The sequence below is a fragment of the Dendrobium catenatum genome, unplaced genomic scaffold, assembly GCF_001605985.2.
Source record: "Dendrobium catenatum unplaced genomic scaffold, ASM160598v2 fragScaff_scaffold_716, whole genome shotgun sequence".
Taxonomy (NCBI): domain Eukaryota; kingdom Viridiplantae; phylum Streptophyta; class Magnoliopsida; order Asparagales; family Orchidaceae; genus Dendrobium; species Dendrobium catenatum.
The window spans coordinates 9,045,888-9,062,730 of NW_021319178.1; the positions used below are offsets into that span (position 1 = coordinate 9,045,888).

The window sequence follows — 16,843 nt, forward strand, 5'->3', positions numbered from 1 at the left end:
AATCCCATATTCTTGACAAAAACCTTGAGCCACAAGAATGTAAATCTCGAAGTAAAAATGCATTGCAGACATCCAACTAAGTGATGGGACAGTGATGATGAACAGCTGGAGCAATGAAGAGACGAATTGTAGAAAATTTAGCCACAAGACTAAATGTTTCCGTATAGTCAATCCCATATTCTTGACAAAAACCTTGAGCCACAAGGCAAGCTTTGTGCCTAGTAATAGAGCCGTCGGAGTGTCATTTAGTTTTATAGATCCATTTGCAGCCTAAAACAACTTGATTTGGTGGTGATGCAACTAGATCCCAAGTGCCTTGAGCTTGAAGAGATTGAAATTCAGTAGACATGGCATCTTGCCAGCATTGATGTTTAACAGACGCCGAATAACAGGTTGGATTATAAAATTAGGTAAGTTTATGCTGGAGATCAAATTGTTGCTTGGGTTTTAGACTGTCGGTTTTGAGATGAGTCACCATGGGATGTCTCGGTTGAGGTAAAATATAGGACAATGTATCAGATAGAGGGGTGTTAGCTTGTTGAATTGGTAGTATATAGGAAGAATGTGGTGTAGAAATATTAGTAAGTGGAGATACTAACAAATTGGGAGATGTGAAAGGAGGATGTGTGGGTTCAAGAGGGAGAGACTTAGGTGGAGCAGAAGATGTATCTGTAAGAGTATAAGGAACAAGACTTAGAGGGGCTTTTATGGAAGTGGGGATAATATTAGAAGTAGCAGAACTAGTGAAACCAGAAGACTCAAAGGGAAAAGTATGTTCATGAAATTATACATGACGAGAAATAATGATTTTCTGATTGGAAATTTGATACCAACGGTATCCTTTGTGATTAGAACGGTAACCGAGAAATGCACAGGCTGAAGACTTTGGAGAAAATGTATGAGAAGCTGAATGTTGGAGGCAAGGAAAACACAAACACCCAAATATTTTGAGATGGGAATATACATAAGGTTTTTGATATAATTGCTAATATGGAAATAAAGAATTTGTGGTAAGAGAAGGCAGACGATTAATAAGATAAGTAGCGGTCATAACATCTTCAATCTATAATTGAGTTGGAAGATTGGCCTGAAGTAGGAGGGTGCGAGCAGTCTCATCAATTATATGATGATGCTTGCGTTCAACAAGACCATTCTGTTGGGGCGTGTATGGACAGCTGAACTGATGAACAATGCCTTTTGTAGAAAGAAAATCACGGAACAGTATACTTGAATATTCCCCTCCAGCATATGAGCAAAAAATTTTAACATGTGTGGAGAATTATTTTTCAATCATCGTATTGAACAATATAAATTTGGAAAATGTTTCAGACTTAGTAACCATAGGATAAATCCAAGATAATCATGAAAAGGCATCCATAAACAAAACATAATAGCGATATCCATTTAAAGATAAAATTGGGGAAGGCCCCCATACATTAGACACAACAAGATGAAATGAAGAATTGCATATAGACTCAGACCGGGCAAAGGGTAACCTACGACTTTTATCTATTTGACAGGGATAACAGACAACATGTGAATTAGTAATATTTAAAGACGGATTTAACTTTGCTATAGTAGAGAACACGACATTATGAGGGTGACCCAACCGAGCATGCCAAAGATGAGAAGAACCAGCAGTAGTGACGAGAGCCTTTGAAGTGGAAGCTTGATATGAGGATATGGATGACATGGAAACAAAATAGAGACCTTCACAGCAGGGACCCGAAAGGATCGAATGATTTGTTCTCTAATCCTTTATATGATTGCCAGATTGAGAAAATGAAACAACACAACCATTATCAGAAGTTAGACGATGTACATAAAGCAAGTTGTGAGAAACTTGTGGGACATGTAGTAAGGGAGATAAAGCAAACTTACGGGTAGGAGTGAGGAATATGCCTTGACCTGTATTAGAAATCGATAGTGATTGGCCATTTCCAACTTGAATTTGTTGGGATCCATGATAAGGCTGAGAGTTGACGAGATTAGTTGCATCATTTGTGAGATGCGATGTAGCTCCCGTATCCAAAATCCAGTCGACCGAAGAAGATTGAGTTTCTGCAAACTCAGCCAACAAAGCGGAAGAAATGTTACTATTGTTGTAGTTTAAATTCATCATGTGCCAGCATTTGATTGCTGAATGCCCTGGCTTGCAGCAAATCTGACATTCGACGTGAGAGGTAGAGAGACCGCCACGAGGGGAAAATGGCCTGTGACCACCATAGGAGGAGCGAAACGGTTGACGATTTCCACCTCTACCACGCGTTGTTGCAAGAGTTAATGAAGTATATGAGATTTGCATGGATTGAAGATCCCTTGCGACTTCATTTGCAAGGTTTGGCTCTTCACTGCATAACAACGAGTAAAAGTCATCCATACTTAATGGTTGCAAATTAGTGTGTATAGTTGTCTTGAAAGATTGATAGGGTGCTGGCAACCCATTAAGGGTGTACATAATAACATCTTCTGGATCTAGGTTGCAACCGACAATCATAAGAGTATCAACCTTTAATTTAATGTCAGATAAATATTGTTGTATTGTTTTATTTTCCATGGAAACATGATTAAGATCATTCTTAATTTGAATGATTCGAGAACGGTTGGTAGACTGAAGATGTTTACCAATCATCTCCCAAATCTCTGCATAGGAATCTAAATTCAAAACATAAGGGAGCAATGGTGCAGAAATTATGGAAAACAAGGCAGCTGCAAGGTTTTGATCTATTAACATTCAGGTGGAAAACAAGGGATTCTGAGTAAATACACCAACGGCATTGGTAGTTTGACGAGGAGGTCGTTTAACTGTGCCATCAATATAACCAGCTTCTAATTAACCCATTGGCTCGAAAAACTTTCAGCACTTGTGACCGTCAGGTAAGATGATTTTCTGGTGTCAGTTGAATAGTGATAACATTCTTAATGGTAGACATTAAGAATTTTAGTTAGGGTGGAATAGTAACCATGCCAAGCACCTGCGAAGCTTCCGTGACACTAGTTGATGTAGAAGAACTTCCAGAATCCATACAGATATATATATATACTACAAAGAAAACGAAAGCCGTGAGGCTTAATGATGCTCTGATACCATGAGAACTTTCCTGTACTCAAAAACAGGGAAGACAATGGTGAAAGAAAAGCTAAAAACTAGAGAGTAAAATGTGTATCTTCTCTATTCACTGTTGTGTAAAATAGTACACTATTATATAGATAGAAAGCATAACATAAAGATGAAAAAGAGGTGATGCATTGATGCAGGCATTTCGATCATTTTCTAGGCGCTAGTGGCGTACGGAGTACATACATGTGTTCTGCTCACCCTCAAAACACTTTAATAGGTTTAACCGGTGGTCAAATGACAGCCGGAAGTTCTGCCGGTATTTAGTAAATTTTCTGTAGTGTGAACTACGTAATGGTATATGAACTTCGAGAAAACTAAATACCGTCGAATAAACTTTTTGTTGGGATGATGCACTCTAAGTCGTGCAGATTAGTTCCTCTAAATAATGAATCATAGTAAATTTATATCATTTGGAACTCATTTCTAAATTACTTTTTGAAATCATCATTTATGGCGTTTGGCCGGCAACATGACTAATTCTCGACAGAACTAGAAGATGCACCCACACATAAATCTCCTGACCCACACTTGATTGCACCCCACTTAAGATGCACAGCTGCTCGAGAGTATTCGAGCGTGGGTTAATCATACTCGTCCACCAATCAAGCTAAACAATGATGGGCCTAATTCATATTTAATCACATGAGATGTGTGAATGCAACTACTAATATTTGCTTCTTCTTCTTCTTTTAAATTTTGACAGAAGTTAATGATCCACATGTCTCTAAACTCTTTTGAAAGCGTCACTCGAGGCCTCTACGAGATTTGCCCTCCTCATATGGAGCAAATTCAGTCATCCATCAAACAAAAAGCACGAGTATCAAAGCATAACTTAACCGGCTTGCTTGCAGAGCCACGCCAAAATCCCCCGCCCTACCCTACACTTGTTGCTCCTTCCCCAACAATGCATGCAGCCAGCGCCACGTGGCACGCATGCAACCTGCCACCAACTTTCCTCGTAGCTTATATACTCCTTCAATCTTTGCTCTCATCTCCTCAGAGATTTCGATGCAGGAGAGGATGAAGATGAAGCGAAAATTTTGGATCAGGTCCCTTGTTTTTGTGACATTTATACTGGGAACCTTGCACTTCTTAGCCACAGGAGCTGCCGGCCAGAGCCAGGGCCTTTTAGCTACGAAGGAGAACCGGAGGAGTGTGGTGTACACAGAGGCAGGAGAAATCACAGCTCTCGATGTTAGCAATGGACAGAAGGATTTCGGATCATACCATATGGAGTTCTTTACGCTCGACACTCGCTCGCTGCTTCTTCCCGTTCTGCTACATGCAGATATGGTGTTCTATGTGCACACAGGTACGAGATAAGGCTGATTTTACCGCCGGCATTTCTGACGGTTTATTATTAAAAACCGCCGGTTAAACTCGGCTGGTTAAACTCGGCTGTCGCATGGCCGGTTTAACCGTCGGTAATTCCGGATGTTCTTTGTCTGCTGGTAATACTGTCGGCAATTGATAATTTTTTTGTAGTGTTGATAGCTTCTAGGTAGCTTTTTATGGTGTTTGATGTTTTTTTTCAGGGCGCTTCTGCATGCATCTTTTAAGTAATTATTTATTTTAATTGAATTAAATCCTAACCATTAGTATTTAATTGGAGCTAATAGCCTTATGAGTTCTAATTAACTTGGTAGCAAATTAATGGAGAGGTTTGTGACCTGCACAGAGGAAATATTTGGTAGGAATATAAAATGATGATCCTTAATTTGTAGTAAGTGAGAAGTATTTTGATGAACAATTTGATAAATAATTGTATAAAATTCATTAAAAAATTTTAATATAATATAAGCACTTAATTGGAGCTATGTAATTTATGCCTTTTTTCTTCCACTATTAAATATATAAATTTTACAGGCAGAGGAACTATTAGCTGGATTGACAAGAATAAGGTTGAAGTTCTCCAGGTTGAGCCTGGAGACATCTACAGACTGGAAGAAGGAACTGTTTTCTACATCCAAAGCAGTGGGGATTCAAACAGAGAAAAGCTTAGGATCCATGCAATTTTCAGCACCGAGAACCCTACTGTAAGTTTATAATTTATCATTTCGCATCTAATAATAGTATTTTATTTGCAGATCTGTTCATAAATATATATGCAAAATGTATTCTTTCAGATAATTGTAGAATTAGATTTGTGTAATAAGTTGTTTATGTGACTGTTATAGTGATATATATATCACTACAAGAAAATCTCTCATTATCGACAGAGAATTTTCCGATAGATTATTCTGAAATATTTCCGACTAATTTGCCAACAGATTTTCCGACGAGCTTTTCGGAGGATTTTTTTCCGTCAGCTTTTTGGCGGATTTTTTTTGCCTGAAATTTTTTCTTTTTTTTTTTTCGACAGAAATGTTTGCCAACTCGCATTTTATCTTCGAAAAAAAATCCTCAAGAAATCTGCTGGAAAAATGAAAAATTTTCAGCCAGAAAATCAGCCGTAATACAAATTTTCTTGTATATATATATCTTGTGCATGAGCAATATGTGGATCAACCTTCGAAATGCTAAGGACTGTTGAAAAATTGTTGAGTTCATAGATATACTATTCAATGCAGGAGTCTTTTATAGGAGGAGCTTACTCCAATATTGCTGATTTGGTTCGAGGTTTTGATATGGAAGTTCTCCAGATGAGCTTTGGAGTAAGACAACAATATTTCTAATAGAATTTAAGCTCAAATTTACTGAAATACTTGCAAATTAATCTATTCTTCTGGCTTTTTCTCAGGCATCAGTTGAAGTTATTGAAAAGATTAAGAGAACTGAGAAGCCACCTCTTATCATTCCTTTTGAGGTAAAGAATGAAAGTGAAAGCCATAATAGCGATTGGAAAGGAGTTTTTGAAGCTGTTTTGGGAATGAGAACAGACGATGTTCTGAATGGCAACGTTGATAAGAAGGCCTTCAATGTTTTCAAGAGAAAGCCAGATGTGGAGAACAGGCACGGCCGAAGCATTACCTTGACTCAAAAGGATGTAAAATCATTAGAAGGTTCTTCCATGGGAGTTTTTATGGTGAATTTGACAAAGGTAAGCTTTAATTTTAAGAGAAATTGAAGAGAAATTGCAAGAAGATCATAGAAGACATATACATTTTGCTATATTATATTTTCTTACATTGTATTAGTTCTCCATTGATGCAGGGATCTATGATAGGGCCACATTGGAACCCAAAGGCCACAGAGATAGCCATTGTTATTGAAGGTCATGGAATAGTACAAGTTATATGCCCTTCAAATCCATCAGGTTTTGGAATCGAAAAATTCACAACAAAGAAGTTCTATGTGAAGGAAGGTGATGTGTTCATCATTCCAAAATTCTATCCGATGACTCAAATGTCGTTCAACAATTCCTCCTTTGTTTTTGTGGGATTTAGTAACAATGGGAAGAAGAACCATCCTCAGTTTCTAACAGGGAAATGGTCAGTGATTCAAGCTATGGATAGGGAAGTCATGGCAGCTTCTTTTAATGTGACGAGTAAGACATTTGAACATCTCTTGGCTAAACAAAAAGACGAAGTGTTGTTAGGATGTGAAGGATGTGCTGAGGAAGTGAAGAAGAAATTAGAGGAAGAGGACGAAGAGAGGAGAAGGAAAAAAGAGGAAGAGGAGGCTAAAAGAAGAGAGGAGGAAGAGGAAGCAAGAAGACACGAGCAAGAAGTAAGAAAAAGAGAGGAGGAAAGGAAGAGAGAGGAAGATGCCCGAAGGAAAGAAGAGAAGGAAGAAAAGAAGAGAGAGGAAGAAAGGAAGGCGAAGGAGGCTGAGCAAAGAAGTGTGGAAGAAGAAGAAGCACAAAGGAGAAAGGAAGAGGAGGAAACCCAAAGGAGGGAGGAAGAAGAGGAAGCACAAATGAGAGAAAAAGAGGAGGAAGCACAAAGAAAATGGAAGGAGGATGAGCAAAGAGCAAGGGAGACAAGAGAGAAAGAAGAGGAAATGAGAATAAGAAAGAGAGAAGAGGAAGTACAAAGAGAAAGGGAAAGAATGAAGGAAGAAGAGGAAGTGGGCAAAGGAGAGAAAAGGAAGGGGAAACATAAAGGAGATGTGATAAGGAAGAGTAATGAAGAAAAAGATGAGGCCCAAAAAAAAGAGGAAGAAGAGGAGGATGGAATGAGAAAAGGTGAAGGGGAGATTGAAAAGGGAGAGGAAAGAGAAAAAATCAAAGGAAGGGAAATGTGAAGGATTTGAAATGCTCCTTGATCTAGTAATATAAAAAATAAAAATAAAGTTCATGTAGAAGTTATATTAGTGTGTGTGGTTGTGCGGAGAATGGAGTCTTCAAACATAGTCTTCTTTGTTTGAGCTTTCTGATCTTTTTTTTTTTTGTGAAATATGGTTTGTTGTGTTGTAGATATTTTCATCAAATTTAGATATTTACATGAAATATTTTAGCTAATAATTTTGAGACTAGTTTAGCCAAAGAGACCAACTAAGGTTTCATGCAACCATATTGGTTGTTTGGATATAAAATATGATTTTAAAAATGATAATCTTATTTATTTGTGAATAAAATGAGAGAAACTTAAATATATAATCATGTTTATGGAAATTTTGAAAGATTTATATATGGAGTTTGAAATTAATAATTATTTATAATTACATTATGATGAATTTAATTATTTTTTATTTTTTAAATTTTTCTGGGAGGTAAGATTGTGAAAGAGAAACATATTAACTCAATTACTATATTATACAACAACAAGAGAGAATAATAAATAATTTTTGATAAATGATAGCTACCTTAATGATAAAAATATATATTACATAAATAGTAAATATTCACATTATAAGTTTGACATAATATATATAATTTAGATAATGTAACACTCAATTCCCTATATGGTAGTATATAATACGTGAACTTGAGTTTGAAAAGAGCTTGAAAATATTAGTAGTTAGAGAAGTAGCTGTCAAAGTTTTATTTTACAAGAGTATCGTCACTCCGTCAAAAAATGATAGAAGTATATATGAATTATACATAAAGAGCAGACATCAAGATCAATGATATATAAGGAAATCAAATTCATTGCGCAAAAGTATCAATATAGAGTTTTGATAGAAGTGGGTCAAAAGTGTGTTGAGAAATTAAAAGTATTGATACTGAGTGTTGGAATAATGATAGTGAATTGGTTAATAGGTAAAATATGAGGGCTATTTATTAAAGAGGATTTGAAAAAGTATAGGCAGTTTGAGGGATAATGTTATATAAATCAAATGAAGAGGCTAAGCTCAAATTTTTCTTAGATATGGAAAAGAGTTGGAATATAATTCGGGTTCCCTTTATGGAGGAATTAAGTGAGGTGAAGTGTAAAGAAACATTATCTTTTCAAAAACATTGAAAATATTTGGGAAGGAATTTGATAGGAGCTAGATGGTTCAAGGCTATGATAGGATCAATGGCTAGTTAACTCGATGGAAGGAGATGCAGTTGATGGGAGATGGTCAACAACTTGATCTGAGGCAATGGGGAGATTTATGAAGTGGTTAGCAGGTGAAATTGGCTCGAGTACGAGTAAGTTGTTAGAGGTTGTGAGGACCAAGGAGTTCAACTTCTTCAGAGTAGTTTTCAGTGAGGAGAGTTGTTGATTGTTTGATTGGGACAATAGTTTAAAGGAATCATTATGTAGTCATTGGGTCATGAAAGGGAAGTCACATATAATTAGTTTAGATGCTTATGATGTATAGAGGACAGGGGTGGCATTCGTACAATGAAACAGTGATAGAGAATCTTAAGGGAGGAGCAAAGAGTTGGATCAAGGCTGTAATGCCCCAGATATCAATAGTGAAAGGATTCGTCTGACATTCTGATCGAACTCCATTCCAGTTGCCTTGCTCGGACCTGAAATTGTTAACCACATATAATGAGCTTAAATAGCCCAGCAGGTCACCAAAGCCTATATAAAGAAACGAGATCTCACAAAGGCTCTAATTCCATATTAAAAAATGTGATGAGATTGTGGAAGAGCTATATTCTTACCAAATTGTTATGTTAATGCAAGCAAAGCTCAATCTATTGAGGATAGAACAATAAACATAAATTCAATAAAAATAATATCATCAATAATGAGGATATATTAATTTCTATAACAAATTATTAAATTAATATAAACAAAAAAGTTACTAGATATAATAATTTAGATATTATAATGCTATAAATAAACTAATGAGCCACTAACCACCTTATAATTTTCTCCATTTTAATTCCCATCTCAATAAAAGTAAATTTAAAAGCACCAATTAAATGACATTGTTTAAAAAATATTAGCTTGTTTTATCATCTCAAATAGTAGTATAGGACTAATGATGATCTCCACTTAGTGACACATTTTTTAGCTCTAAGTTTAGTACCATAGTGTCTTCTTATTTCAACTTAAAATCATGTTGTCATCCCACCTTAATATGACATCATTCATTTTCAATTCCAAAATCTAAACTTTCTTTTATATTTTCTCCTTAACTAACATTATAACTCAAACCAACATTTTTTTTTAATAAAACATGTGACAAAATCACAAGACATATGATAAGAAAATTTATATGAAACTCCCAATAAATCTTTTTTGAAAAAAAAGTCTAGTTTTGATATTTATAAATAAAGTAATAATTCATTTTAATTGCAAGATATCCCACTCTAATATAGTGCATAGTTATCTTAATCTATTGTTATTAAATCATAATAAACAATTTAATTAAAACTTTAATACTAATATCAATATCATGTAATAAATACTAATACCACATAGGCCAGATTTAAATATCATGATTTATGTCTTAAAATAGGAGAGAGTATCATTCCAATTATTTGTAAAATTAAATCATTAAAATTTATATAAATAACCCTAATGTAAATCCTCCACTTAAAAAAGATTCCAATTGTGATCAAACAATTAAATAATACCATGCATCATTAAAGCTAGTGGCTAAACTAAAGAGTTGAATGAGTAGACTTTTGACCATCCTCCTCAGCCTATAAAATCCTCATGAAAGGCATCGATCTAAGAGCTTCATAGTCATTATTGAGCATCATAAATTAAGTAGCTCACATTCTTCAATATTCATATTTTTTATTATATTAATCATATAATCATTTAGGAGAAAAAAATTACAAAAATACAAAATGTCAGAGAATATATATAGGGCTTATATAATTGCAAATTTGATCTTTAATTTCAATGACAAAACACTTTCATTATGTTTGATTTGAAGGGATTAGAAGAGAGGAAATGATAGAAAAGTGAAATTTTATCATTTATTTGGCTAAAGAAGAAATTAGGCAAAAAAAAAATTAATTTTTAGGCTAATTGAGTTTTTTTTTTTTTTTTTTGAGAAAGTATGAGTAATGATGAAGCTTTGACTTTTTTTAAGGACTTGCTATAAAGACTAAGTAGGAGATTGTGTGTAAACTTAGGCTTTATTTGAAACAATTTTTTACAATTTTTCAGTACAAAAATTAAAAAAAAGATTACTTTTAATAACATATAGAATTTTTTCCCTTAAAAAATTGCAACCATACTGATACACATCATGACTTAAAAATTGCATCAATATTCACAAATTTTTTTTTTTAACTATAGCTACACATTATGCTTATTTATTTAAATTATGAATAACAAAAATATCTTTAAAAACATTTTTATGTTATATGGGTAATTTTTAATTTTAAGTGTGAACAGAAGAATATAGCCTCTGCGAGAGTCTTCAAAGGTTATGGAGATTAGTGTCATCGAGTACGTTGCATCATTTTTAAAGCGAATTTCATAAAGCTTGATTCAACAAAGAAGATTTGACTCATTAAAATCAAATAGAACCACCCAGGACAGCCTGAGCTCATGGCTTGAGGCTATTAATGCACACTAATATAGCTCTTTTAAAAATAAATATTATTATATTCCAAATAATAGATACTGATAATTTTATGAATTTTAAATACTTGCCATTAATGTCAATTGGTTTTATCATTTAAATAAAAAATATTATAAATATATATATGCTGCTATGAGATTCTCGACAAAAAATATTTTAATATAGATTTGTATCTTTTTCTTTCTTAATCTCTATTAATATTAGTGCTTTTATAAAAATCAAATAACATAGCATTTATCAACAATAAACTAGAGAAATAAATTAAGTACAGTATCTTTTAAGTAGGAGCGTTAACAAATGAATTTATTCGAATCACTCGATAACCTGATTTGGGTCTGAAAATAAAAATTCAGTTTTGAATTTGCCCGTTTAATAAACGAGTCATATTTGTATATAAAATTTTGACCCATTTAATTTCAATTGACCCACAAACTCGATTTTAACATGAAATTTAACAGCTTATTTTTTTTCTTAAATTCTTCTTCATGTTGGTATGATATTCATATTTTTTACCAACCAACCTAAATTTTATAATTAACACGGTATAGTTTCTTTAAAATCAAAATGGCTGATTAGGCAAAGTTCGAGTCATCCATGTTGCGTCCTGGAATATTCGCGGCGGTAGAGAAATATATAGTTTAACGTCTTAGCGTTGTACGAAGATCGAGTCATCCATATTGTCAATAAATGGTGCATGGCTCCATCTTTTTGACCTGCTTATTAAACGGGTGGACTTGAGTTGAAGAAATTAAAATAGAATCAATTTTTAGTTGTACTTATCTTCAGCCTGTTAACCTGTTTTGATATCTTATTTAAGTCATAGAACAAAAAATATATTAACGACAACTGATATTATAGAAGTTTATGATGAAGATGAATTTTATTATCATTATAATATAATTTATTAACATAACAATAATAATAACTATCAGTTTTTTTTTTTAAAAAAAAATTTGATTCAAATGCTAACAAAACTCTCATAAAAAAGAAAAATTATTGTGTGTGGAATCCGAATGTATTCGGATGCAAATCCGGATGCCCCACGTCACCGGATGTACTGGGCCCCGGTGATATGGCATGCCAAAATTCGCCTCCAAAAGTATTCGGATTACAATAATTTCTTCATAGAAAGCCTATAAATCTCACCAACTATGCATCCCATGGCATTCAGTGCCTCGAGCTCAGTGAAGAAGAAGCATTAAATTCAACTTGTCAAATCTTGAAAGAAACTCCTCAAATCTCTCTCTATCTCTATCTCTATCTCTATCATCGTTTTCAGGGCCTGTGCAATTTCTTATTTAAATTATTCATCTTTTTCCCAAAAAAAAAAATTCTTCTCTATTGAAGAAAAAAGTCTACAGAAAATTCAGAAAGCTGAAATGCAATATAGCTTTTCTATAAATGAACTGTTGGTTGTCCGAACCTGCTGTCTTCTTGCTCATTACTAATATCTCTTTGTCTTGGTAATTTTGGAGCTAAGTATTAAAAGCTTTTAGAGTACTCGAATGCATCAGCAATAAGAGGTAACAGTATAAGAGAAGGTCAAAGGAGAAATGAAAGGATTATAATATTTTTTTGTTTGTTTTTAAAAAATAATGCTAGAATTATTCTTTCTTTATTGGTGATAGGGGTTAGCTTTTTGTTGAAGTACACAACTCTCTTGGCCTATTAGTTGAGAGCTTAGGCTTCCAATTAAGAGGTTCAGAGTTCGAGTCTATGTGTATGCGTTGTGTGTGTGAGTTTGCCTTAAATGGCCTAAATGTCCCAAAAAAAAAGCTTTTGTTGAAGTACTTCTTCTCAACATTTATCTCAGGTCACTTTTCTCAATTCAAGTTCGTTGCGTATAGAAATATTTGGAGTGGTAGAGAGTGATATAGTTTAGCGTTTTAGTTTTGTACGAAGATTCAACATACAAACAGATAAAACTATATGGTTATAACGTTTATAAGGGACACTATAATTTTTACTTGGAAGCCTCTGAAAAGGAGAAAAACCACGGGGCATAGACTAATTTGAATTAATCCACTGTTTGCAATCGATAACAAAACAGGCCCTTACTTAGGAGGAAGGTTTGACAAAAAAGAAAATGAAATGGGATAAATGTTTGATGTTGTTGTCGTCGTCGATAATATTTATAAGTGAAGCCCATTTTGAGCTAGCCAGCTAGATCCAATCAAGATACAAGCTGAAAATGTGAGTCAACTCGATTCGAGCAAATAAGCTGATTCAATTTCTGACCGATCCAATCTTAAAACTAAACTCTCAACTGTACTCGCAAATAATGTAGAGTTTTAACTGAGTTCCAATCAAGTCGAAATCAAAATTTTTATTTACAAATTTACATGGATTCACTAAAATTTAACTCATTTATTATCAGCCTATTATAATTCTTGAGGTTATTCATAATTATTAATTAATCATGCAATCCAAAAGACGGTGACCATGAAAGTCTCCATGCATAGAAGAATACCATAGACAGGATAATTAATGGAAGATTAAGAAAAATTAGGCATACCTAATTTTGTACTTATATTTTTAATTTTTTAATTAAAAAATTCGGCGGAACATGATTTTTTTATTTTATGAAATTAAAATTTGTTTAGACTTTTTTTACTTAAATACATCAACATTCATTTGTGAAGTTTGAAGAAAATGAAATATGTCGGGTTCGAGCTATGCGGCACGTTGGTAGACAGAAGCTTATTCCTCTCCGTTGCTTTCCTTTTTTTTTTTTAACAAAAAGGAAACTTTTTATTCCATAAAAAGAGCGATTACAATATCCAAAAAGCAAATGCAAAAACAAGCGGAAAAAAACAACCCCGAGGGCTCAGTAGAAGGCCGAGACTATCAGCTTCCCATAAGACAAGCTCGGACCATCCAATTGGTGGACCAAAACGCGAAGCAGCCATCCTAACGAGATCAACACCAAGGTTGCCACGAGCCAAGCTGACGGAACCGTTGCTTTCCCTTGAATCTCATAAACTGTCCCCACACTCAAAAAAAAAATCGTGCAATCAATTTTTAATTCATAATTAATGTTAAATTTATTGGGCATAATTAACAATAACTTTTTAAATAGAAGGGTTAATTAAAAATTATATAGTTTCAATTTTTTTCTTAGATGTATTAATCGTAACTTATAATAATCATTAATCAAATGTAAAAAAAAAATAAAGAAAAAATTTAAAAAAAGTTTGTTAGGAAAATTATTAGTGAGGCTAAAAATCTTGATCTGAATGAGTGGGAAGAGGGATTAAGGGAACTTTAAGAAGGTAAGAGCTTTGCAACATCCTTGTAAATAGTAATTTTGGGCATTAGGAACCTTGATCGACCTCTATAGTCTTTTGAGAAGATTGTTGATATTATACACATCACTCTCCACGTAAATGCTACACAAACTAATACTTTGGGTGCATGTAGCTCCTTGTTTGCCGGCCTCTAGAAAGGATTTTTGCATGTTTGCCGAAAATTAATTCTTGAAATAATAGCTTTAGCGAAGATCGAGATATAGAAGATGATAGAGTTTATAGTTGTTTCTTCTAAATAGTGAGGTCAGCTCCCCTATTTTTTTTATAATGGACCTATGATTTCAAGCTGAATTACTTACAAACCTCTCTCTCTCTCTCTCTCTCTCTCTCTCTCTCTCTCTCTCTCTCTCTCATGCTTCTTCTTCTTTACATCTCTCTCTTTACAAGTTGTATCTTTTCTCTCAGCTAGGGAGCAACCAAACTTGGAGGCTCATCTTTCCTCTTTTCCCTCTTCAATTAACTGATAAGAACAAAGTTCATATTTTCTTATGAAAGGACTTGTGAAATGTTACTCATATTTGTTGCGAGTTTCATTTCTATATTTTGTTATAGTCAAAACATTATATTGCAACTTAAATCTTTAAATTTTACATTAGGATGTCAAGCCACATACGCATCAAATTGTACAATATGGGAGTGATCCAAAATGAGGGCATGTCATCCTAATCTTCCTTCCTAGCAAGAGAACAATTACATCATCCATCTTCTTTTAGTAAATATCTAAATATCGTCATCATCTGTAGTCTAATGTATATCATTGACCACATTAATGTCAAACGTCCATCGTTACTATCAAGTAAGGTTCTATGCCCACTGAAACCTTACTGTAATACCATCAACCACGTCCATCTCCGCTATCAACTAAGATTCTACATATTCTGACACCTTACTGTACTAAACTTTTAGAAATTGACTATCATCTACTATTGATCGATGAGATTATTGTTCGCAACACCATCAATCACGTCCATCACCTATATCAACTAAGATTCCACAATCATTGATACCTGACTCTAAACTTCTAAAAATTGACTGACACTTACTATTAGCCGAGGAGATTATTGTTAGCAACATCATCAACCACCACTAAGAGTGTTGTTCATAACACCATCAATTATCACTGCAAGAGACAACTCCTACAACTAGAGTCTTCACAATGTAATACTATGTCGTCCTTCGATCACCTAAACAATGAATAATTATAATCAATAATTTATTTTAATATAATCATTTTAATTGGACTGGACCTCATAGTTTTTCATGTAAGCAATTCAACTCATAGATGTGTATGTGGTGCACTACTTATTTTTATGTATGCATAATATTTATATAATCTTTGCATGCCAAAATCTCTATAATCATGAATAATACTACAACACAAAAAATTGGTATTTCAAAAGTAAGAAAATCCCTTGCATTTAATTCTGAATGCATCATACCTTACAAAACTAAAAAGATTGAAGGAATCTAAGAAACACAAATAAAAGACACCAACGTTTGCCAACCAACTAATAGCACCTCTCCCTCCCCATAAATATGAACACATTATTCAAATATAATTTAAACATAGCAATGATACTCCTGTAAAATATGAAGACATTCTTAAATTATGTGTAAAACATAAAAATGATATTATTCCCACTACCAAAAACATGAAGATTTCGCAGTCTTTTTTAGCAGCGGTTTATAAACCGGTGCTAAATCTCTGTTTTCACAGCGGTTATAACCGATGCTATATATGAGTTATGACGCCCATTTTTACCGCTTTTATATTAGCTTTTTTACGACAGTTTTAGCCGCTGATAGAATTTGCTCTTTATTTCTCCCCCGTTCCCTAGCCGAGCCATTCGACCTGCGAGCGCCTCGCGCGTATACGATTCCTCCGGCTCATCTTAGTTCCTTGTAGTCGCTCGTTGAAATGTCTGACGTCGTAGCCTCCGAATCCTCATCCACGGCCAAATCCACCGGCGCTGAGGTATAAATCCATTCCCGTCGCCAAATCTGTCATCACCGATAAAGTCCGGTTGCCATTCTGGTTCTCGGTCATAGGTAATTTCCAACTTGTCTTTCATTTGCTCTATTTTTGTTGTTCCGATCGTCATTTTGTCGCTATTTTTTGTTGATCCACTATATACATAAACTAATATGAATAGGTTTGTAAATAAGTAGCCAAAAATTATTTTATTTAAATTCATTTATTTATTTTCTTATTGAATTTGTGAAGAGATTGACCATAAGTCAGAATTTTTAAAATTTTGTTCCATATTAATTGCTTGTTTTCTTATTAAACTAAATCACAATAAAAATTTTATTGAATCGATCTTACTTATTATCATATTACTACACATTTCAATACATAAATTTAATAGGGTTGAAATAATTCATTAAATATTATTTATGTCATTTGAAAAGATTCAAATATTTGTTAAATAATAATATTATTTATTATTATTATTATTATTATATAAGTATAATTGGTATATATTATTATCATTTTTATACTCAATAATTAATAATATATATAATAAAATAGGATATAAAAATA

General features: G+C 33.6%; 1 protein-coding gene across 1 annotated transcript; it reads left to right on the forward strand.

The window, feature by feature from the left end:
• The first annotated feature begins 4,054 nt into the window (after positions 1–4,054).
• LOC110105286 (vicilin-like seed storage protein At2g18540) lies at positions 4,055–7,306 on the forward strand. The gene is made up of 6 exons (XM_028695955.1): positions 4,055–4,433; positions 4,988–5,157; positions 5,484–5,573; positions 5,692–5,775; positions 5,862–6,161; positions 6,275–7,306. Exons 1-6 carry the CDS (start codon positions 4,055–4,057, stop codon positions 7,304–7,306), a joined length of 2,055 nt encoding a protein of 684 aa, XP_028551788.1.
• The last annotated feature ends 9,537 nt before the right edge of the window (positions 7,307–16,843 follow it).

Excerpts from the sequence above, each read along its gene's own strand:
- LOC110105286 (XM_028695955.1), top strand. The coding sequence starts at position 4,055 with ATGCAACCTGCCACCAACTTTCCTCGTAGCTTATATACTCCTTCAATC. Across the intron at positions 5,776-5,861 it reads TTCTCCAGATGAGCTTTGGA|GCATCAGTTGAAGTTATTGA; the intron begins GTAAGACAACAA and ends GCTTTTTCTCAG. Across the intron at positions 6,162-6,274 it reads TTATGGTGAATTTGACAAAG|GGATCTATGATAGGGCCACA; the intron begins GTAAGCTTTAAT and ends CCATTGATGCAG.